This window comes from Micromys minutus (genome assembly GCF_963924665.1).
Source record: "Micromys minutus genome assembly, chromosome: 14".
NCBI classification, from domain to species: domain Eukaryota; kingdom Metazoa; phylum Chordata; class Mammalia; order Rodentia; family Muridae; genus Micromys; species Micromys minutus.
In genome coordinates, this window is record NC_137983.1 from 47,670,129 (window position 1) to 47,693,852 (window position 23,724).

Genomic DNA, 23,724 nt, shown 5'->3' on the forward strand with positions numbered 1-23,724 from the left:
AAGGAGGGAGGCGGTACAGCTTGTTGCAGACAGCAGCCCGGCAGCCCCGGACTGAGGGTCTCTACTTTCTGCTCTGCAGCTTGTCAACAGTTCTTTGCATTATGGTGTATGTCACTAGATGCCAGCTTGTTCTTGGCCTGGTAATAATGGGGACAGGAGCACCCGGGGCTGTGAGGCAGTGAGCACACTGTGAACGCTGCATCTGCTGTCACATGGTCATGCCGCTCTGAAAACGCTTTTCTCAATGAGTTTCTTTTCCTACCAAGCATCATGCTACCTTCACAGCTTGACACACGTGCTTGGCAGGCACACATATGTGAAGACCCGGTGCTCTGGATTGTGTGTCGAGGTCATGGTTAGAGACAGATTTATATTCCCTTTAGATATTCTCAGTAAAAAGAAATCCATCAACACAGCCAGGAGTAGTAAGTTTTTCAAAACCTCGTTTTCTAAAAGACCTGATCTACACGTGGTGAGGTAGCTTAGTGGGTGAAAGTGACTGCCAAGCAAGCCCGGTGACCTGAGTGTGACTCCAGGGTCACAAGGTGGAAGGGGAGAATCAACTCAGAAGTTGTCCTGACTCCTACTTGCACACTGTCCCCCACACCCATGCATGTTCACACCTGACCCCCCCCCCCACTAATAAAATATTTAAAACTTAAAGTATCTGGGCTATACTGCATTATTACTTCTAAATTTCCCTCCAGACTTGAGGCTCTATAAATGAGTGTGGTCTTGTGTCACTCCACCTTCCAGGGTCTGATATTACCAGAGATGGCACTGGAATAAATGCTGGAATAACTGATATATGGAGCCTGCACAGCAGACACGACCATCCAATTCTAGGGAATTGTATGAAAGGCTTCAGTATGGCAGCTTTACATTTGACGAGTATTAACTAATTCAGCAAACTTGGCATTTACATAGGTTTCTGTGTGTGCAGGCTGCACACTGCATGCAAGAGGCACAATTGTTTTCTTCCCCAGATTTCTCAGCACAAGACTCCCAGAGCCATGGGCGTCTGTAATGTATTCATTTCTCCAAGGCCTGGAACTGGAGCACAGCACTTAACTCAGTCATCACTGGCTGAACAGCTCAGGCCTTGGGTCCATGTGCCGGGCATGGGCAGGACACGCAAACTGAAAGCACTCAGTGCCCCCAGGTCTGCTGTAACGGAAGTGGGTCGTGCTGCCGTCTTTCAGATCTTGTTCTGATCATTGCCGATATTACTGAGCATCTCCTGACCATGTGGAGGCTCTACAAGAACACTATCTCCTTCTGCAAATTTCACAGCACAGTGAACCATAGTTCTCTGGTTCTCACAAATGCTTTGTTCTTCACTTCTTACAAAGCTGGACAAAGTATTATGAGAATTTTCTAATAACTTTGTCATGGTCCCGAATGGATTCAAAGAGAATAAAAACATGGTTCATGTAATTTATGTGGCAGTGAACCTCAATGTTGGGACTCTTGCTTTTAACTCCCACAAGATAAAATGATCTGTAAGCAGGAAAGAGCCTGCTTTAATATCATCGAGCAATTAACTCCACCGTGAAGACCCGAATACCAAGGAATCAGATATTAAGACAAGGGGGGGCTCACTACAAACACTTCTCCCACTCACCAACAAGCCACTTGGGATGCTGGGGGCACAGCCAGTGGGGCCTCAGTGGTCAGCTGCTGGATCACAGGCAGAAAAGACAAAGGATTCCTCATGAACTGACTTCAATGTGGATCTGTCTCCTATCAAAAGGCTGGAATTTCTCTGCTCTGGGTAGTATGATGTCATAAAATGATAGGACACAGGAATTAAGGGGACCATATTCAGATCCCACTCACCTCCCGGCCCTGTGACTGACCAACGGAATCTGTGTCAAGTCAGTTTCTAGATGTCAGAATGGTGTCAAGTAACTCGTGTGAGCTCTCAGGTCGTACACAGAGAGTCAAACGGAGGTTAACTACACAAACCTGCCCGGAGACACGGAGACAACCAGGGGCTCCTTCAGAAAATCTCTTCTATGATAACCAGGAGCGTTCCTTCAGCAAACCTGTCATGTGTTTTTTGAATAGTTACACTGAGGACAGTGATTCTATTTCAAGCCACTGTGTCCTTCTAAACTCGAGTCACCGGGGAAGGCAACAGGAGCCCAGGACCTTTGTGGGGAGGTAGAATAGTGGTGAGGAGAGGCTGAGTAAAGCCGTCCACTAATGGTCTCCATGAGGGAGAGAGGCAAACAACATGGCAGACAACATGAATTCCTTTGGGTTTGGTTCCTTATAGGCAATGTGAAGAAATCACATCCTAAATCACAAACACAGAACAGCTACATTTCAGTTAACCCTGCAAAAATGGTCATCCTTGGTCTCCAAAGACCATGGCACTCAACAAAGAAACAATATTCATAACTGGTTGTGAAGCCCAGTATTTCTACCATATGTGCTTCAGGGATATTATCTTATTTTCTGGAAAACTTTTTCCCCCTTTTGGTTCTACTGTAATCTCATAATTGAAAAGTATTTATATAATCTTATTTTCAGGAGTTTTTAATTTTTATAATAAAACTCCCAAACTCCCTCTGAGCTGAAATTAAACATACAAGCCCAAAGAATTTTGTGTTCTAAGGCAAAATTTTTAAAGACCACTGAGGCAGTTTCAAAGCAGAAATAAAATACTGGGGAAAAATGCCACAGGCAACAAGGGAAGCAGGAAAAAGCCTGAACTCAAGCCCCAGTGTGAGAGTTGCCCGGCCGAGCTGGGTCACATGGTGCTGGCTCTTGAGATGTCCCCCAGCCCCCTTCTGCCCCAGGCCCTCACAGGCGGGATAATTTTCTCTGCACACAAAGGAAGCCCAAAAGCAGGATAACATGGCAGGAGTTTGGTACCTTGTAGTGAAGCAGCTGTCACTGGACAGAGTGGGTGTAGCCCGCAGTGAGGGTTGTCAATGAACACAAGACTGGTTTTCTAAGGGTAGGGGATTTGAGAATCTGCCACAGTCTCCCAGTCACCGGGAATCCCTCTCAAAAAGAATCGTGGTGTGGGGCTCTATGGCCAGAGCGCACGACGAGCAGGAAGTTCCGTTTCCACCAGCATGTCATGTGATTCGATTGCTTGTCACTCGTCACCACCTTTAAATCACTCTAAAAATCAGTTGTCACAAAGTCCCCAGGAATACTCCGCTGCTGCACAGGCCTGGATCCCCGGTCTTCAGCCTGCAGTGACTGTGTGCTTTTCCTGCAGGCCTACTGTGACATGGACATGGGTGGAGGAGGGTGGACAGTCATCCAACACCGGGAAGATGGCAGCGTGGACTTCCAGCGGACGTGGAAAGAGTACAAAGAGGTGAGGAAAGTCGCTGAGAAAGTGCTTTCCCTTGGGAGAACCAATTTTCCAAGTTCTTCAGAACGTTAGTTCTTTTCAGATCTGACCAATGGCTTCTCAAGAAGTTCTTCTTTGTGCCCAGCGTCTCTCTCTCTTAAAAAAAGTCTCAGTCAAAGGAACTGAGTTCGAAGCCTGCCGGGCAAGCTGCTCTGCTGCGAGGCTTCCACAGCACAAATGTCACTAGTATAGTTACGTTTCATGGTGCCCAGGTTGGTTGATAGCTCCTTCCCCGCCAGCTATCTCTCTGCTCATGGTTACCTCAGTGCCTTTAGCTATGGAACAGTTACATTTCTTCTGAGAACAGCTCAGGTCATTAAAATTGGCTTGAAATAAATCTGTTTCCTGAGCTGGCCGGATGACTCATGCCTAGAATGCTTGCTGTGCAAGTGTGGCTACCCGAGTTCGAATCCCCAGAACCCAGTAAGGGCTGAACACATTAGCTGTCACCTGTAATGCTATAAAGTGAGACAGGACAGGTGGCTCCCCAGATCCCTGTGGACCAGCTAGCCTCGGACTCACGCAGTGGTGAAAGGGAAAACCTGCCTCAGAGAAGAGTAGATCTAATGCCCAAGGCGCTGGCCACGTTTACAGACATACGGTGGCGGGTATTAACGCCCTCTCCTCTCTCTCAAAAGTTAAACAAAAAAAAAAAAAAAAAACCAATCTTCCCTGTGTGTAAGACCTTGCATTTGTACAGAACAGGGCTAGGGAGAACCATCTGCTTGACTGAATGGTTGGGTGACAAATTCCAAACACATGAACAGTGGACTAACGGTACTGCTCTCGGTCACAGGGCTTCGGGAGCCCTCTGGGGGAGTACTGGCTGGGCAACGAATTTGTGTCCCAGCTGACCAGTCGGCAGCGCTACGTGCTGAAGATCCAGCTGAAGGACTGGGAGGGCAATGAGGCGCACTCGCTGTACGAGCATTTCTACCTCTCCGGCGAGGACTCCAACTACAGGTAAGCAGGTTGTCCCGGAGAAAGCCGGAGCACCTTTCTGCAAAATGATTCCAGGCTTTCAACCAACCAAGATCCACAACTGGGTCACACAGAACTGCCATTTCTCAGGGGCACTGCTGTCTGTTTCTCAGGTTTTAAAATTCTAGCTTTGGCTAGTGACGAAACTCACTGGCATCCCTCTAGCATGGTCAAGACCCCAGGACTGAAAGATGAGCAGAAAGATTACTGAGACAGACAGGCAGCCCATCAATTTCTACCTGTGGCTAAACAATGTACAGAAGACCCGTGAAGGCGGCTCCGTATCTGCTGCTTTCCCGTGTGTGTGCTCTGAGCGGAGATGCTGCGTGGCAGCCATATGTAATTCGTGCCGTTGGGACTTAGTGAACATGAGCTATCCCTTTGATAGATACTGTGTGTTAGAACAGGCAGACACCTGGGGCATACTGTCTTACGTAAGATATTAAAAGTCAGCCCATTCTTTGAAGGTCGTAAGAAGCAGAATGCACATCTGAGCCGCAGCACCTCCTTGGCTCATCCCCATCCGGCTGATGACTGTCATCTCGAATGTTCCAAGAGCATGGGCAAGCCTGAGTGCGCACACTCCCTGGTTAGAGCCACCCGTGGTGTGTTGGAATCTGTGCATGGTGGTGTGCTCAAATCCAGCTTCCACAGGGCTGTTGGTCAAGAAGCTGGACAGTGTCAGCAAAGAGGCAGGTGTGTGTGAGCCCAGCTGAATGCAGGCATCCAAAGAATGTGGGCACCTACTGCTTGTGTCCACAGGGCGCAGAGCAAGACCGCCTGAAGCCACACACGACCAATGACGCACAACAGGCCCTCCATAAACAAAGCCGAGGCCCACAGTGCCACCCCTATCTCAGTGGCGCCCAGGCCCTGTGGAGAGGAAGCTGGACTATAACGTCCTTGGCTGGTGTCCTAGGGAGGTCACAGTGGACAGCACAGGGAAGCCAGCTCAGAGCCTGGGGCCTGACCTGAGAGCTACGCGCTGCCAGGAACAGTCTGCTTTTTTACAGGCAGTGGGTGCCGATTCAGAATCTGTTTTCAAAGCAGACAGAGCCTGCTGTGACACTGGAAAGGTCAGCGAGGCAGTCGGCGAACTTCTAGAAAAATCAGGATTCCCTGGAGTGGGTGAACGGGAAGACGCGCACAAGCCCAGCACCCAGAGGGTCTAGCTGGACTCCAGAGCCCAGGAGTCAATGGGTTCCAGTGGGTCTTCATTGTGCTGCCTCCAAGCTAAATATTTCCTTAACTGACAGCAGTTAGGAATCTACAATAGAGGAATTAATTTTTTTTCTTAAAGAAAAACACAGAAGAATTAGCCTGCTTATATAAGGAGATTTTACTATATGGGTCATCACCCTTCCACAATGACATGATAAAAATATTGTAAGCTAAGGTTCTTTTGGAAACACAAACATATTTTGAAGATGTTATTTGAAAAAAAAACCAAACAAACCAACACTGGTTTTTGAGGCTTAGCTTAGTTGGAAATATAAAAGGTAACAGTCCATGAAAGCCTGCCACACTAATTGAGAGAATGATAGTAACACACCGTACGTAGTGCTTAAGTAAGTGTAAAGTCAAGCTTCAGAGCAGGCCGCGCTTCCAACCAAGGAGATCAAGCAGGGACCCGACAGGTGTATGAGAAAGGGACAGGCAGAAGAAGACAGTCTGCCTGCCTGCTAATACCCTGCCACCCCCTTCTCTTTCTTTCTCTGGATTCCCAAGACAGGGGCTCCTGTAGCTCAAGTAAGTCTTAAACTTGTCACCAGGGATGACCTCAAACTCCTGACCTCCTGCCTCCACTGCTCAGATGCTAGGACTGTAGTCTGGACGGGCAATGCCACAGGCAGCTCAAGCCTGTTTTTAATAACAGATTTGAAAGAGTGTACTTTTGTCTGCTAGGCCTCCAAAGGCTCTAAGATTGAACAACCTTTCAAAAAGAGACTAATAAAAATAGCTTTCTCTCTTATATTACTTGCCTTTGCAGGACATTTAATGAGTCCCCTGAGAACTGACCTTTCAAAGAAGACAAGAGACTGAAAAGAAAGACAAGCCTGGGGAGGGTGGAGTGGGGGATGGTGAATGTCAGGCCTGCCTAGGCTTAAGAAGGACCAGGAAGAAATGTTTCAGGTTCCCAAGCACGTAAGAACTAGCTGTCCACACACTGCAGCTGCAGCACTCACTGTGCAGACATGTAGCAGAGCCCTGGACAGCGGTCTCTCCCTCTCCTCTGCCTGTTCCCACATGAGACACTGACAAGGGAATCTTCCCAAGGTGGTGGTTGGCAAGGACATACAGCTTTACAAAGAGGGCATTTGGGGGCTCAAAGGACACTTCCCAGTCACCACAGAGGAATCCCTTATGGCATCGTACCCGAGACTCTTGTGTCTAGATCTCACTAGCTCATGGGGATTCAGTGAGCCAGTTTGCTAGTTACTGGCATGTCAGAACCCCACAGGATACCCACAGGATGACATCCTCACATCACCCTATTATGTGAGACCCAGCTTTGTCCCGACTTGAGACATTGAACCACCGGCAGTTTGTGACAGTGTTGTGGTGTTTTAGAGAGTTATATGTTCTAAATGGGCATGGCTGTGCATGACTGGAACCCCAGCACGTGGGAGGCTGAGGCAGGTGGACTGTCCTAAGTTCAAGGCTGACCTAGGCTGCATAGTGAGCTCCGGGTCAGCTTAATTAGAGGGATTATGCTTACCCTGTGTCCTTTAGATTCTTCTGGCTGGCACAGTTGGCTGCTGCAGGCCATTCTTGGGCAATGGTCTAACAGTGTGCCCTGTGATCAGTTGGCAGCACTGACATTTAGTCCCCTCCTGAGGTCGGACAGGTTTATTACACCAGTGTCCAGAATCAACCAAAGCAGCCGCAGGAGCAGACTCTCTACCCCAACCTCTTCACCCTCTGCTTGTCTTCAGCCTCTCCACCCCAACTCCTACCCCTTCAGACCAGAGAGGGGGCATGTGGTCACTCTAGCACCCGTTCCACAGGGACAGTGGTTGTTGTGGGGGGTCTGTGAGAAACCCCCCTGTGCTGCAGACCCCTGCTTATCCGCATGCAGGGGGAGAGTGGGTTACGAGGCTCCCTCAAGCTCTGCTGATGCTGGTGTAGGGGATATGTGTTAAGTTGTCATGAAAACATCCCTCTTTGTCAGAGGGTTTGATGATAAGTTGGTTCCTGTTTATACCAGTGCAAAATATTTTGTACAGAGTAGGCACCGGAATGCACGGACAGGCCTGAGTGCGTTCGGCAGAATGGAATCCTTCAGCACGAGAAATTTTTCCACTACGGGGAATCAACAATCCTAGCCAGTTAGAGTTTTTATTTTTTCCTTTGCACGTTCCAGGATTCACCTTACGGGACTTACAGGCACCGCAGGCAAAATAAGTAGCATCAGCCAACCAGGAAGTGATTTTAGCACAAAGGATTCAGACAACGACAAATGCATCTGCAAGTGTTCCCAGATGCTCACGGGAGGTAAGGCTCTTCCTATTTGTACTGGGGAGGGGCGATGGCTGAGCATAGGAGCTCAGACTGGACTGGGTGACTGACAGTGGGCATAAGACAGGCCGCCTGCGTACCAGTGCATTGGCTGGGCTTCCTTTTAGCTCACGTGTGAGGTGAGAACACAGCATGGAGCTGGAATTGTCACTAGGGTGACAGTGGACTCTCAGGATGCTGGGGAGTGAACCGGGGGACATTAAGTGGGCTCACTGACCAGATGAAAGCGGAAGGGTTTAGCTCCATCTTGCTTTGTTTCTGTCTAACATTCAGTCAAGGACTTTTCAGCTGTCTCTTTTCTTGCAATGGTTCTTTTATATAACAAGGAAGCGGGCTGGGGAGACAGCTCAGTGGGTACGGTGCCTACCATGTGAGCGTTCAGGTCTGCAGCACCCCGTACAAAGCCGAGCACATGGTGTGGACAGTGTCAGAGTTGGGGCTGGCTTGCCTGTCAGTCTAGCTGAATCTGTGAGTTTTAGGTTTGATAAGACACTATCTCAGTCCTGTGAGACGGCTCCTTGGGGGAAATATCCTTGCTGTCAAGCCCAACATCTGAGTTTAATGCCTGGGTTCCTCATGGTAGAATGTGAGAACTGCTCCTTACAATTCTTTGATCTCCACACAATAAATAAATCAAGTTAATTAAAAAATAAAAACATAAGTTTCTAAGACAAGTAAAAGATCGAAGCTTGGCCAATGTCTGTTCTTCAGTAGAGAATTTGTGCAGCAACAGTAACAAGAGGATTTACTTAGGAAACGAAACTCAGAACTTGAAGCTTCATGAAGGAACTAGGTCCTGCTATCTGGCAGATCCTGGATTCCTGGGATAGCAGAGTGGCCACTTGGTGGCATGAGTTTTCTCCATTAGCTGTAATTATTCAAAGGAGAGAAACCCGATGAACTGTTCGGTACGGGGCTAGACTCTGACCTCACTGTAACAGCTGTCTTTAAGGCCACATGGCAATGGGGGTGGGTTCTGGGCCCGCAGCACCCCTGGTCCCGAGCCTGCTTGCTGCTCATTCCCACACTCAGACCTCTCTGGAGAGGCTGCCTGTTCTCAGACCACCCGTGTGCTGCTACTCCAGAGAGCAGGAGAGCTGCTCACGACCAAGGACGCAATTCATTTATTTACCCAGTTCAAGATTTAAGGGCTGAGAATGGAGCCGGGAGAGACTCGGGAGGAGGCAAGCAGCCAGGGGAGGGAAAGTGGGGAGGTCTGGGTTGTAAGAGGCCAAGTTCCAAGCCATGGGCTGGCCCATGGGGAAGGTGGCCTGTGGAGATGTGCGCAGTGACTCGGATGGCGCCCGAAGGTTAACGCAGATCTGTGACTGACATTTCTCCACAGCCCAAGGGCTTTGCACAACACAGGCTCTTTTTACACACTCCCATTTCTCAGAATCACCACCCAGGGGTGTCTCCGAGCAGCAGTGCCTAGGAGAAAAATATTTTTTAAGAGAAGCTACCCTATAAATACTGTGTCCCTGAATTGGTGTGTCACCCACATTCTTTGCCATTTACTCTTGTTTTCTGTATTTAAAAAGAAACAAATATTATCACACGACCTGTGTCTCTCCCACGCTAAATCCACAATTCGGATTTGTACACTGTCTAGGTTTCTCTTTCCTATGGTGAATCCTCTCACCTGCCATACTCCCGCTTGTGGGTAGAAACTGGAGCTACAATCGGGAAGATTTTTACTGTGGCCTGACTCTCCCTCAGCAGCACACTTTATAGTGTTAAGGTTCCTTTTCCCTAGCTCCACAGAGCACTAGGTACTTGGCTTCTATCCCAGCCACAGTAACATGATGGAGTGAAATGGCGACCACTTGGACCGCCTTGCTCTTACGACGTCTACCCACATCTGCTGGCAGTCTCTCCATGTCTTCACCCTGCAATGCACCATGGGTGTCAGCTCTTCACACAGCACTGACCAACACTTCTTCATGTCACAAGGGTTCTGAACAAAAGCAGCTAGGGCGTGTGTAAGAACTCAGGCAGCAATGGCACTATGATCGCGATGGTGTGCAGTTTGTATCTATGGAATAACACATCAATGTGGCTCTTCCCACACTGCAGGTGTGTGTGTGCCCAACTGAGCCCTGCAGACAAGGTACTGTGACTACCCAGTCCTAACAGCTTTTGTGTTTCGCTTCCACAGGCTGGTGGTTCGATGCATGCGGTCCTTCCAACCTGAATGGACAGTACTACCCACAGAGGCAGAATACAAACAAGTTCAACGGTATCAAGTGGTACTACTGGAAGGGGTCCGGCTACTCGCTCAAGGGCACAACCATGATGATCCGGCCAGCAGATTTCTAAAGGCCTGCCTACACAAGCAGAAGAACTTGCTGCATCCACAGATTAACTCCGAGGCACTGAGAGACACTGATGCACAGCAGCCCCTTTCCACACCACGAGGTGCTCCTCCGGGGTGAGGGAGGATCTGTGTGCATCAGACTGAAGCACATCCCTTAAGCCTGCACCACTAACAACCAGAGGAAACAAAGGCACTGCAGTCTGGAGACACACCTGTGGGGAGGCTGCGGCCGAGAATCAGAGGGAGAGCATGCAGACTCTGTCACGAGGAAGAATGCTGCATGGGAGTTCATCAGGAAATAACTGGAAAACACTTAGACGGTGCAGATAAATCCCGGGACCACATTCCTCTAAGCCCTGTTTCTAGAGTGCACACAGAGGCAGCTCGGCTGTCAGGATGACAAGACTGTGTCCCTGCGCCACAGCAGCTAGCAGCCAGGGACTTCCAAGTGGTGGTTCCAGGTTATTATCTGGCGAAGCACAGTTCATGATTCCCTCTTAGGTGCTTTACATGTTCATTTGAAAACAACACATTTAACAATCTTGAGGGCTTAGTTTTTAATGGCTGGATACTATTTACTATATGGCAAAAGTGCCTACATCTCTGGAATAACCACCAAGCAGGCGCCACTTTGGTGTATGTGGAGACTGTACTATTTTGTTTTTGTCCTGGCTGTTGAATATGAAGGTATTTTTAGTAATTAAATATAAGTTATTAGTTGAGGTGATTATGTTTAATCTTTACGATAATATTTACAACTTTTTTCTTTGGTCACACGCATGCACATACAGGTCTGTGCTTGTAACAAGGAAGATTGTTGTGAATGACAAAAGTGTTGTTCATGAGGAAGAGACGTCACCATTGAGCAAGCGCTCTATTCCTAGAGATATGCTCCCTAGTTTAGCAAGATAATATTTTAGAAAATGAAGCTAAAACTTAATTTATGGTTAAGGAAAATCATCCTACTTAGGCCGTAATTCGAAAAAATAGTTTGCCTTAGTAACATTTTTAATATCCAATAACAAATTGAACAAGTCTTTTGGAAGAATGTAAAGCCAAAATGTCCGGCTTGCACTGTAATCAGATACCCCTAGGAAAAGTTTCCGAACACTATGCTTGGAACTGTGACCCCTTGTCTCCGTCTGTTCTACTCTGAAGCTTGCAGCGAGGGTTAGTGACCCGTACAGAGCATTAGCGCAGTTTCTCCTGTGACCTTCCTCACTTGTCTGTCTGTCCTTCATTTCCACAGGCTATTTTTTTTTTATATTTATTTCTATAGCGCAGTGGTTCTCAACCTTCCTAATGCTGAGACACTGTAACACAGTTCTTCCTGTTGTGGTGACCCCAACCATAAAATCTTTTCACTGCTACTTCATAACTTTGCTTCTGTTATGAATAGTGATGTAAGTATCTGCCCTCAGGTTGGGAGCCGCTGGCTGCTGTAACCCATGTTCTTTCACGCAGCCTTGGTGTGGGCTCTGGTCAATCCGCAGACTCAGGGTAGCCAGGGCACCCTTCTCCTCTACCACGCTCACTTCCTGCCAACTAACTCCAGAGGGAAGAACTCTGTCCCTGCCTTCTGACCACTGTTTCTATTATTACATTTAGGAAATGTCGACTGGGCCAACATGGCTTTGGACCCAGTTAGAACATCTGACTGACACACACACACACAAGCCACAGCTTCAAAACAGCAGTACATTTTTTGAATGACCACAGCGGCAGGAAGTGAGGTGGGAAACGGTCACCCAGGAAGGATGTGCAGCCGCCTGCTTCACTCACATCCGTGGATGCAGGAAGATGGAGTCAGAGGTGCAGCGGTGCACGCGTGCGTGCTTTAAGAGTCCCAACTGCTCTCTTAGCTCAGAGAATGGGAAGAAGCTGGATTCCACTTTATTCTTCAGCTCCTTATACAGTATTTTAAATAAACAAACTTACTGGGAGGAGTTTTTTTTTCTGTTCTTAAGAAAACATTTACAAAGTTGAAAGGAAATCAGAACAGCAATCTTGAAATGAAAACAGAACAATGCGATGGGCGAGATGAGCGAGCGGTTAGGGTCAGAGTGCAGCTTCCTGCTGGGTCCCCAGCACAGGCCCACTTGGACAGCCAGAACAGCCACTGTCTTTCAGAGACTCATCTTTTCAAATTAACTGTCTCAAACCAGTCAACATGTTAGGAAATGAAAACTGACTTCTGCATAACCCTGCTTCCAGTCAAACCTTAATTATTTGAGAAGTTAGAACTCAATTAGCAAATATTTAAAATAACGAAGAGTCTATAAGGCGGAGTTTAGGAAAAAATATACAGACTATATTACAATGCTGGCAGGCCACATTTATACCTATTAGTTTTTTCTATATTAGCGTTAGTTTTAAGAGCTGCATGGCCTAATAAGCTTTCCTGATTAAATTACTTTTAAAGATTCTTTTTTTCTGAGAAAAGGTCTCACCCTGCAGCCCAGGACAGCATTGAGCTCGCAGCAATCCACCCAGTTCCATTTCCTGAGTGTTGGAATGCCTGGCTAAGGCAACAACACTCCTCATGGTGACATTTCTCACCGAACTTTACAAATGTCTTCCCCAAGTTTTCACTTGTGATGCCACAAGTAAACAGGCAGATGACATTCATTTCTGGGATGACATTCTTTTAGTCTGAATGAGCCTCTCCTAACCTATGCTACCGAGGTTAAGACCCTGACAGTTTCCTTTGAATACCGCATTGCGTTTGGCAGTATCAGACAAAACTGACTTACCGGAGCTGCAGGGAAGGTTTCAGAGAGTTCAAAAGGCTCCTCGGAAATCCAGTGTCCCAACTCTAAAGACAACAGTACCTGAGAAAGACATCACACAGAGAACATCAGTCATGGGTTGATTAGACGGTTAGGTGGCAGGTCAGAGTCACTTTGATTAGAACAAAAACAAATCCCCTAAAAGCAATGAGCTCCACAGGTCTGAAGTCAACCACAGGGAAGCCAGAGCACTTTGGGAAGCTTCATGCTATCTGTTCCAGTCATGAGCAAACACATCTTAAGAAAACACCTCAATATGGCTATAAATGGAGGCCAGTACCCAGCTTGGTGGCTTCTCCCGCTGATACCCAACACCTGAGACCCAGAAGACGCAATGTAAGAAGTAGACAGACTACTGGAGCTCTCAGTTCAAGGGCATAGTCCCTCACAGCAGGGAAATCAAGGCAGCAGCTTGAAGCAGTGGTCAACCTACATCCGAAGCTAGGGAGCAGTGAGAGATGATAGCTAACTATCTGACCTTGGCTGGCTTCTCCTCTTTATGCATCATGGGACTCAGGCTCAGGGCACGCTGTTGCCCTTGGTTAGGGTGGCTTCGGACATCTCAGTGAACCCAATCAAGACAATCTCACAGAGGGATGGACAGAGGCTTACCTAAATAGGACAGTCCTCACAAGTGTGCCTGATGCTGGTCTCCTAGGTGATTTCGCATCCTGTCAAGTTGACAGTACTAACACAGTATCCTAATGAAATCAGATTCTTAAACATTATCCTGCTTTTATGTGAGATGCTGTGTGCTAAAATCTAAGTTGTCCTTTAGAATGTTCCATGAACATCCCATGATTTTAGGATTAAAGAAAGAAAGAAAGAAAGAAAGAAAGAAAGAAAGAAAGAAAGAAAGAAATGAAGTGAGAGGTGGGGAGACGGAGTGAGGTGGGGAGACGGCTCATTTGGTAAAGTACAAGCCGTGCAAGCAGAGGGAGCAGATTTTGAACTCTAGATCCTGTGTGAAAAGGGGTGAGATGCATTTGTGGTTCTGGTGCCAAGTAGGTAGAGGTGGTGGTAGGTAAGACTGTAGGAGATGGCCCAGCACAGGACGAAAGGAAGGAAGGAAGGGGGGGGAGGGAGGGAGGGAGGGAGGGAGGGAGGGAGGGAGAAAGAAAGGAAGGAAGGAAAGAGGGAGGGAGGGAGGAAGAAAGGAAGAAAGAAGCAAGCACAGGACCTGAGAGTCAGAAGTCAAGTCTAGAGCTTAGGAGAAGCAGCTATGAGGATGCTGAGCTCAAGGCCGTCATGAGAATAGAGGAGAACATGGGAAGCCATGTCTCCATTAGGATTGGGAAACAGCAGTTATGCTCACAGAGACCCTGCTCAAAAGAAAAATAACACTTCAATTTGATCCCTGTGGTCACAGATGCTTTGTCATCTGTCTTTTTTTTTTTTTTTCCTCTTAACTTTTATTGCCCGAATGCCATTGCAGAGAGGAAGATAAGCGAGGGAGGGAGGGAGGGAGGGAGGGAGGGAGGGAGGGAGGGAGGGAGGAGAGGAAGGAGAAAGATCTTAACAAGTTCAATTACTGTGTGGGTTAAAGCCATTCAAGTTACACAGTGTTCTTTCCCCTTCCTGCCATTGGCTCAGTGTGTTATCTACCCTTTAGAGATAACACTGTGGATATGTGCGCCTCTGTGACCCTGTATAATCAGCCCAGGAGATAAGATGTAGTCTCCTCATCAGCTTCAGGTCGGCATGCAGCAATGGTAGAATCCTGTGGTGGGAAATTTGGTACACCAGCGAGGGGCCAGGAGTCAGTCATAGAAATGCGTGGCACTCAAGTTCAAATTCAATCCACATTAAAATGTCAACTAAACCTAAACAAGCTCTTGGGGAAAATTCATGTTCTCTGACTTTGCTCCTTTCTAAATGTTAAGAAAATAAAATTGTGAGGCACTTATAGTACGACTTTGCTAAACAAATGGATAAATTCAATTTCTTTAAGAATAAATGTTGCACAGAGGTAGCAGAAAACACAGATTTGATTTCACTAAAAATCACAGACTCCAAACTACAGAAAAACAAGTCTGTACTCTAGCCTGAGAGACCAAATCTTTCAAGTCCAGACTCTATCTTGGAGAACCTGGCCTAAGGTTGAACTCAGTTAACAGACGGGTTCGGAGCGCCAGTTTGCAGGTTACCCAACAAATCTGCACCTCCAGGTTCCAAGCCCACCCCTGATACTTCACTTCCTAACAACCACCAATCAGGAAGAAAGCAGAAGTTACATTTACGGTTTGGCTCCCAACAGCAGCCAATTATGTTAAAGGCCACAATGCACCAGCCCCTCAGTCTGACATGTACCAGGCTAAATACCCACTTCTTGTCTCTAGAAATGTTTGCCCGAGACTGAGCTCAGCCCCCTCCTGTTCTCCTGTGCCGGAGACGGTGGTGTGGCTCCAGCTTGAATAAAGAGACCCTAATGCTATTGTACTGGACTCGGCTCCTTGGTGGTCTTTTGGGGTTTACAAATGTTTCCTGGCACAATAAACCCTTTCATTGGCCAAACCCATCTTTAGCTCAGTGCAATATTCAAAATAGTAAAATCTGTTTTCTAGGATTTCAGGTGGCCTTGTGAAATAACCTTACCCAACCACACACATTTCCCAGAAAATATTTCGTATGACAAAAATAGCCGAGAGACTAACTCTATCCAGCAAAGAGTGGGGTTGTGTGTAGAGATCACAACTTGTGTGTATATGAATCTTTGTGGGGGACGTTACCTCCACCTCAATGAAAGTTCAACATCCCACATGAGGTGTGAGCACAGTAAAGATATTAGACAAATCAGATAACAGAAATGGTAGTGTTGGGCTGGAGAGATGGCTCAGTGGTTAGAGCACTGATTGCTCTTCCAGAGGTCCTGAGTTCAATTCCCAGCAACCACATGGTGGCTCACAACCCTCTGTAATGAGATCTGATGCCCTCTTCTGGTGTGTCTAAAGACAGCTACAGTGAACTCATATACCTAAAATAAATATTAAAAAAAAAAGAAATGGTAGTGTTGATATCTGACCATCATTCATAAGACCCACACTGTGCCAATGAACCTATCAGAGGAACCATTTTCTTGATTTATTTTTAGATATAGTTAGATAATGTCTCTTCATACAGGCCTACGCAGTTCACTCTATAACCGGGAACCAAGTCTCTTTCCCTCTCTCTTTTCAAAAGACTTATTTAAACATATACATATACACACGTATATACATATGGGTGCATGCTTGCATGTATGTCTGCATTGGACCTGAAGAGGGTATTGAATCCTATGGGACTACAGTTATGGATGGCCGTGAACTGCCATGTGGGTGCTAGGAGTCAAATCCCAGTCCTCTGGAAGAGCAGACAATGCTCTTAATCACAGAGCCATCCCTTCATCCCCTACAAGTCTCTTCTTGTTGCAGACATTTTTATAATTCTCTTGGGCAGTGTGAGGCAGTTTGGCTGCAGTTGGAGAAGCTAGAGAGTGGAGCTGATATAAGATGTGAATGAAGATGGCTGTGATATATCAGAAAGAAGATGCAGCTGAAATCTGGCTGTTACATTTAGTTTCACTGGGGACTTAGGGAGGGAAAGGGTGCACAGAAGAGACAGCGGAACTAAATGGGGGAAATGCAGAGCAGATGGAAGAATGGTGGCCAACTGGGGAAGGCAGAATTCAAGGAAGGAATATTGAAATCCTTCTGCAGATTCCCACAAGCTGGAGAATGTGGGGTGAAGGCAACTTGTGGAAAGAGGGCAGGTCAAAGGGGTAGCACCTTTGCTGGGGCAAGATGGATAAGGATAAAACCATGGCTTTTCTAAGGTCAATGAAGCTCCCAAGGAACCTGTGCACAAAGGTCCTCAGGTGGGTACCGGGCAGACTTTCTGGGGCCACTTCTCCAGGAAAAAAAGCACAGGAATGCTGAGATTTGGCCATTGTCACCTTTTCATCTATAGGAGAGACAGGGCTCCAGCCATTAATCCATTCTGTGTTGGGTAAAGCTGTACCCTCAACTGCAGAGCAGTTGCAGCCTGGAAAATTAGATGAAACAAACAAAAAGGGAATTCTGGTGCCATGGCAGTTGGACGCATGGATCAAATGTTTGTCAGTGAGCCTGAGTTCTGAGACAGGCAGAGCAACCAAGGAGGTCAAAGTAACTTCTCCAAGAAACCGGAATTAATGGTTCTCTGATGTGTCCACATATGAGAGATGAATGTTAGTTTGGATATGTCTACAGAAACTTGTTGAAGGCTGTGAAGGATGCTAACAATCAAAATGTTAGTCATCAACTCAAGAAAATCAAGAAGTTTCCAGAAGTTCTATGGATCTTAGTGCATTTCGGACAGTTTAGTAGCCACGATGTTCAAATGGTACTCATGTGTATTTGCACACGCTTACACACACACAGGTGTGCAAACACCATGATCAGAGGACAGTTCGTGGGTTTTGGGGACTGAGCTCAGGTTTTCATGGCTCCCAATGTTACAATGTTTTCTTAATGGCTTAAAAAAAAATCTCAAGGACAATCTATTCACAAAGTCTTTCCTAAGCAGAGACCACAAGCAAAGCTTCCTTAACTCCCAACATCTCAGGAAACATTTTTAAAGAGAAAACAATGCAAATTATTTCAACTAAAAGTGATGGTGGATCAGCCTGGGACACAGCAGAGACTAATCGGTGAGAGACTTTCTCAGGCTGGGCAGGAGCAAGCCAAGGGCTCCCAGCACTCAGTAATGATCAAGTGCTGACATGAGATACAGCAGGAAGCCGACTCAACCCACTTGACAGCACTGCTGTAGGTCATGATGAAGCATTTAAGAACAGCCACGGTTTTGATGACCAAACTTACTGTAACTGTACTATAAAAACTGAGTTTATTTCACAGTTCCAGATAACCAGTCTCTCTGACCTGTTTTGGGGCTGATTTGGAGAAGAACAGATATCCAGCTATTCTGTTAAAAAAAATCAATTTTATGGGTTGAGGATGGAGCCTGAGCTGTTTGAGTGATTGCCTAGCATACAAGGAAGTTCTAGGTACCGTGTCTACCCCAACTATGTGCATGGTGGGAGGCGGAGGTCCATCACCAGCTACAGAAGGAGCTGAAAGCCAGCCTGGGCTACTATCACACTATGAGCTCCTTTAGGATCCTATGGAGCAAGGAGCAAGACGGGGTTTCTTGTTAGCTGCACAAAACAGCGGACACTTGAGTCACAGACTTAATCCACGGGAACCTAATTAACTTTATCCTATTCAAGGTCTGCTTCATGTCCACTTGGTCAGCAGACAGAGTAGGGACTGTCATATACATGGTCTCTTAGCTACTTTGACCAAAAGAGTGACAAGACAGTCTCTGCCACCATCTACCTCCTACCCATCTTCCCCAGCAACGATGGCTTAAGGTACGGAACAATGAAAGTGATTTATTAAATTGTTACTTGTTAAAACCACAAATTTCAAATTATAAATATCTCCCCATCAGATCTCATAGAGTCTCAGTCCCAATGATTATGGTGATTTTTTTCTCAAACCACAAAAGTTAGTACAAACTGGACTATGTGCATCATTTTCCTTGCTTCAGGGTCATGAATAAAGTTTTCGGTTCTTCCCCAAATAGGCAGTATAAAGAACTGATTAAACACAGAGAAAGAAGACAGCCTGGGACAAAGGGCAAGCTAGTTAATCCTTCACATACATAATATGTGTCACCCACCTCTATCAATGGAAGAGTAACTAGGCAGTTAGTGGAACAGTGTGCCAGTGTAGTTACACAGGGAAGTGGATAGGGAGGGAGGGAGGAGGAAAAGACGGAGACAGGCGGAGAGAGAAACAAAGAGACAGACCAATAGTTTAATTCTAATGACAAAGTAAATGGTTACTTATGTCCCACGCACTTTGGAGCCAGAAAACAGGAGGCCTGGTCTTCCAAAGAGCCCAACTTGAACTGGCAGAGTTTCAAGGCAATAATACTAGTTCCAAAGTAAGCTATCCCCGTTTATTTCCACCCTATCTCACAACACCAAGAAATGCTTCCTATAATTCCATCAGTTGTTTTAAAAGGTACATGCAAGAACATTGAATAGCTGCAGTGCCTGCCACATTGGAACAGCTTTTCACATGTAAGTTTTTAATAATAGCAAGTATTCCCAAATACACAGACAGTTAAAGTATAGCATGCAGTTCGCCCACATTGTGTAGTCATCCCTCTCTAGTTTCAAAGTTTACTGAGAAAAATTTGTTGATAGACATATTCAATACCCTTGTCACTTTAAAATTTTGTACATATAGGTGCTTTGCCTCCATATGTCTGGGCACAATCCTAGGCAGCCAGAAAAAGGTATTGGATCCACTGGAACAGGAGCTTGAGGTGGTTGTGAGTCATTGTGGGGGCTGGGAATCAAACCCTGGTCCTCTGGTCAAGCAGCCAATGTTCTTAACTACTGAGCCATCCAAGCATTTCCTCCCTGTTTTCCTCTGGATATAGGGTACCACTGGGTATCAATGACTCACTCTTGGTATATTTACAAGGCTTTGAATTCTCAGAGCTCTGCCTGCCTTTGCCTCTCAGGTGCTAGGATTAAAGACATGAATGAGACCCTACTCCTAGATCAAAACATAAAACAGTGACAAATGCCTGTCTGTGACCACAAAGTCATCCCCATTTTATGTCCAGCTCCATCCTGACAATGACTGACCAGAGTTCATCTCTATGGAACCATCTATGATGGAGATATTAAAAACATCATCTGGCCTGTGGCCTCCTGCAAGGTTGTTAAGGATTTTCTAAATTCTGACTTTAACACTGCTCCAGAAAAGTGTCAAAATTCTTTGCATGATAATACTATATACTCATATTTGTTGACATCAGAAAGATGGTCTTCAATTGATACAGATTAGCAAACTGAGGCTTGGAGTGTCACTGCTTCCCCTACGACACACATCTGTTTAAGGGGGTTTGAATAAGGTTAGTATGAAATCCATCCATTTGCAGTACTACCATGTGAAAGTTAGAGTATTTCTAAGAATAAAGCTGACTCCTAGGTCAGCTTTGGAATTAATATGGGATAGACTATAGAAGTATTGAATTCAAGCCTTATCAACTTTGAGCATGAATCCCCTTGAACATGAGCCATTTACTAAAGGTATTCAGGCCACCAATTCTCACAAAGGCTTGTGCTGACCAATAGAATTGGCAGATGCAAACCACCTGGGAAACAGCCTCTGCATAACTGACCATACTGGCTGGTTTTGTGTGTCAACTCGACACTAGCTAGAGTCATCAGAGAGGAAGGAGCCTTAATTGAAAAAATGCCTCCAAGAGATCCAGCTGTAAGGTATTTATCAATTAGTGATTAAGGGGGAAGGGCTCAGCCCAGTGTGGTTGTGCTATCCCCTAGCTGTGGATTTGGGTTCTATAAGAAAACAGACTGAGCAAGCCATGGCAAGTAAGCCAATACACAGCACCCCTCCATGGCTTCTGTATCATGTCTTGCTTCCAGGTTTGAGCCCTGCTTGAGGTCCTGTCCTGACTTCTTACAGTGGTGGTTGTGATCTGGAAGTGTGAGCCAAATAAACCCTTTCCTCCTCAACATTTTGGTTATGGAGTTTCACTGCAGCAATAGAAACCCTGATTAAGACACTGATACTGCTGGGAAACAGCTCTTATCCACACCCATGTGTCTAATTGGTTTCCAGTGCCTTTCTACCCAAGGTCTGATCATGACATCAGGTACATGGCTACCTGTGGAGCCAATCTACATCACTGCCACCCATTCAGAACCTTCACACAGCACCTTCCGACCTGTCAGTACCAGGTGCTTTTCTAGTGCTGAAGTGCCACGAACAAGGCAACTTTGAGTGTGTCTGGGCTTACAGATTCACAGGTTTACGAACACAGAAAAGAGGAATGATCTCAGGCAGCTCATACAGCAGCTGGGAACTCACATCTTCCTCCACAAGGAAGAAGCACAGAGAGCGCATTGGGAATGGCAGGAGTGTTTTGAAACCAAGTGACATGCTTCCTCTAACAAGGCCACACCTTCTAACCCTCCCCAAATAGATCCACATGCTTGTCTTAAAGTCTCTATCAAAGAACTTAGTCCTTTTCAGCTAAGCCTCAGGCAGCTTCTTAGGACAAGGGCAGAAAGCAGCCACAGTCTTTACCACAGCATTATAAGGATGATCTCTAACCCAGCTGGAGAGGACTGTTCCCTTTGAAACCACTTGAGCTGAGCCTCAAGTCTGTGTTGCTCTCACTGTGCCTCTTACTGTGATGCTCAACTGGTTTTCTACTCTGAAAGTCCCAAAGTAGTCATCATTCTCAGATGTCAACAACACCCATGCCATTGTCTTCTTTCTCCTCCTAATTAATTAATTAATTAATTGATTGATTAATAAGACAGGATAGCCCTGGCTGTCCTGGAACTCACCGTGCACACCAAGCTGGCCTTGATCTCAGAGCTGTGCGTGCCTCTGTCTCCTGAGTGCTGGGATTAAAAACCTGCATCGCCACTACCCAGCTATTTTCCCCTCAAAGTCTTCTACATCCCTTCAAATGGCAGCATGATCAGGCCTGTCACAGTTAATACCCCACTTCCAGTAGTAACTTTTCAATGTGGGGAGGGGATAAAAATCATGCCAAGGCAGTGTGTGGACAGAAAGCTTTATTTGGGGTTCACAGTTCCAGAGGAGTAGGAGTGTGCTATCATCATGGTGGGTAACATGGCAAGGAGACACAGTGTGGAGGCAGCACCTGAGGGCTCACATCCTGATTCACAAACAGGAAGCAGAGAGCGGTCCACTGATGGTGTTAGTGTTGTGAAACCTCAAAGCCTGCCCTCAGTGGCACAACTCCTCCAAAAGACCACACCTCCTAATCTTTCTCAGATAGGTCTACCATCCTGGGTTTACGTATGAGTATTCAAACCTGAGCCCATGAGGCCGTTTTTGTTCAAACCACCACACTGTGGTATTTTAAAAAATGGCAAGAAATTAAAGGTTTAGTGATACTTAAGACATGGAAGCTATACAACACACTATCCAAAATAAATAACTTTCTCCTTTTTAAAATAAATTAACAGAGAGAGACTAGATAAATTTAACCTGTTTGGCAAGTGCCCTAGGGTTGTTATTGCTATAATGAGACACCATCATCAAAAGCAAGCTGGAGAGAAAGCTTATTTGGTTACACTACCACATTGTAGTCGACTACTGAAGGAAGTCAGGACAGGAATGCCAAGCAGGGCAGGAACCGGAGGTAGGAGCTGATGAACTGGCTTGCTCTTCATGGCTTGCTCAGCCACGGATCCAGGACCAGCAGCCCAGGGACAGCACCACTCACAATGAGCTGGGCCCTCCCACATCAATCATTAATTAGGAAAATGCCTTACAGACAGATTTTAGGGAATATTTTCTCAGTGAGGTGCTCGCTCATCTTTCTGATATCTCTGACTAGTGTCAAGCTGACTTAAAACTAGCCAGCACAGAACGTGCGACTTGTTAGGACAGGAGTCTAACATGGTTTGAGTTGCATGCAAATCAGGCTCCTTCCTGCCTCTGCCTCCTGCATGCTGGGATTCCAGGAGTGTACAACCATAACTGGAAATGCCTGCAGCTCCCTTAGCAGCTTCACAAGAGCTGAGCTCTTGGGCTAGACCTCGTCCTTTCCACTTCACTAAAACAGAAATGAGTGTCTCTGAGATTCAGAGACAAAACTGCTCCGTCATAGCCACTCTGCAAATAAGCTGTGCAGTGACCAGGGTGACCCGGCATTTCACCACTGGACTTGGATGTCAAATCCAAACATCTTTATAAATAGCATGAGCACGTACTTTCCTTATCAGAATGAAAACAAAGAAATAACTGTAACAAATTCCAACGTAACTAAAATAAATAGCAGAAACATCAGTTCACAGTATGAAACCAAAGCACAAGTTACTGTGGCCAACAAGGCGGTGCTCTGAATGCTACAGATTAATGCTATGGTTACTAAAGGAAACCCTGGGGTTCCCGTACTTCCTAACAATTAGCACCAAGGCATATACTTTACTGAATTTAACAAGAGAGACACTAATTGCATAGGTTGTTTCCCAACTTAGGACATGACAGAACCTAAAATTCTCCAATTTATAAAAGAAATAGGTCATGCACAGTCTTATTTAATCATTCAGAAAACAGGCACTGGGATCCACGTCTGATTAAATACCAAGAAGAGTGTCAGCATCCCTAAGTTAAGTGACAAAAGTTCTCTTTCCGGTCCTGAGGGGTGTGGTTTAATGGGAGAACATCTGCATAGTGAAGAGGAGGAAGTGAGATGCTGCTTTAGTTACACCACAGAAGTCATGGTTTTGCCACAGTGAAGTGCCGGAAAGTCAGGAGTGCTCAGAAACTAAAAGCTCGATGAGGGAAACCCACCGCACGGGAAACTCTTTGCACTGGTTCTGCTGTTACTCAACGAGACTCAAGGGGAAAACAACTCCTGGAACATTGGGGCCATTCTATCTTTGCTTGCTTGGGGTGGCACGCTGTAGCAGTTTGTGGAGAAAAGGAAGCCAGGCTGAGGACAGAGGTACCTCTCTCTGTACCTCGAGCATCACGAGCATCACAACTGATGGTCACATCCTGGCAGAAGTGTGCTGAAGCAAAGGTCCCTAAGGTTGTTTATGGCCAGAGATAGCCTGTGCTTGATAAATGATTAGGTATGCAGAATGTTAATGCCGCAGCAGAAACATGCTCTTTAGGAGAAAACAAAGCCAG

The 23,724-nt window shown here is 46.2% G+C and overlaps 2 protein-coding genes across 6 annotated transcripts in view; one reads left to right on the forward strand and one right to left on the reverse strand.

Moving 5' to 3' along the window:
* ANGPT2 (angiopoietin 2) overlaps positions 1-10,874 on the forward strand; it is a 45,041-nt gene extending 34,167 nt beyond the window's left edge. Inside the window, exons 6-9 of the mRNA XM_080928881.1 lie at positions 3,239-3,340; positions 4,173-4,339; positions 7,722-7,852; positions 10,035-10,874. Coding sequence (XP_080785007.1) covers positions 3,239-3,340; positions 4,173-4,339; positions 7,722-7,852; positions 10,035-10,195 — 561 coding nt within the window. The 3' untranslated portion in view covers positions 10,196-10,874. The remainder of the gene's footprint in view (positions 1-3,238; positions 3,341-4,172; positions 4,340-7,721; positions 7,853-10,034) is intronic.
* MCPH1 (microcephalin 1) overlaps positions 1-23,724 on the reverse strand; it is a 189,839-nt gene that overhangs the window by 89,065 nt on the left and 77,050 nt on the right. For all 5 annotated transcript variants that reach the window (XM_080928880.1, XM_080928878.1, XM_080928879.1 and 2 more), the window contains one exon: positions 12,947-13,024. In XM_080928880.1, coding sequence (XP_080785006.1) covers positions 12,947-13,024 — 78 coding nt within the window. The remainder of the gene's footprint in view (positions 1-12,946; positions 13,025-23,724) is intronic.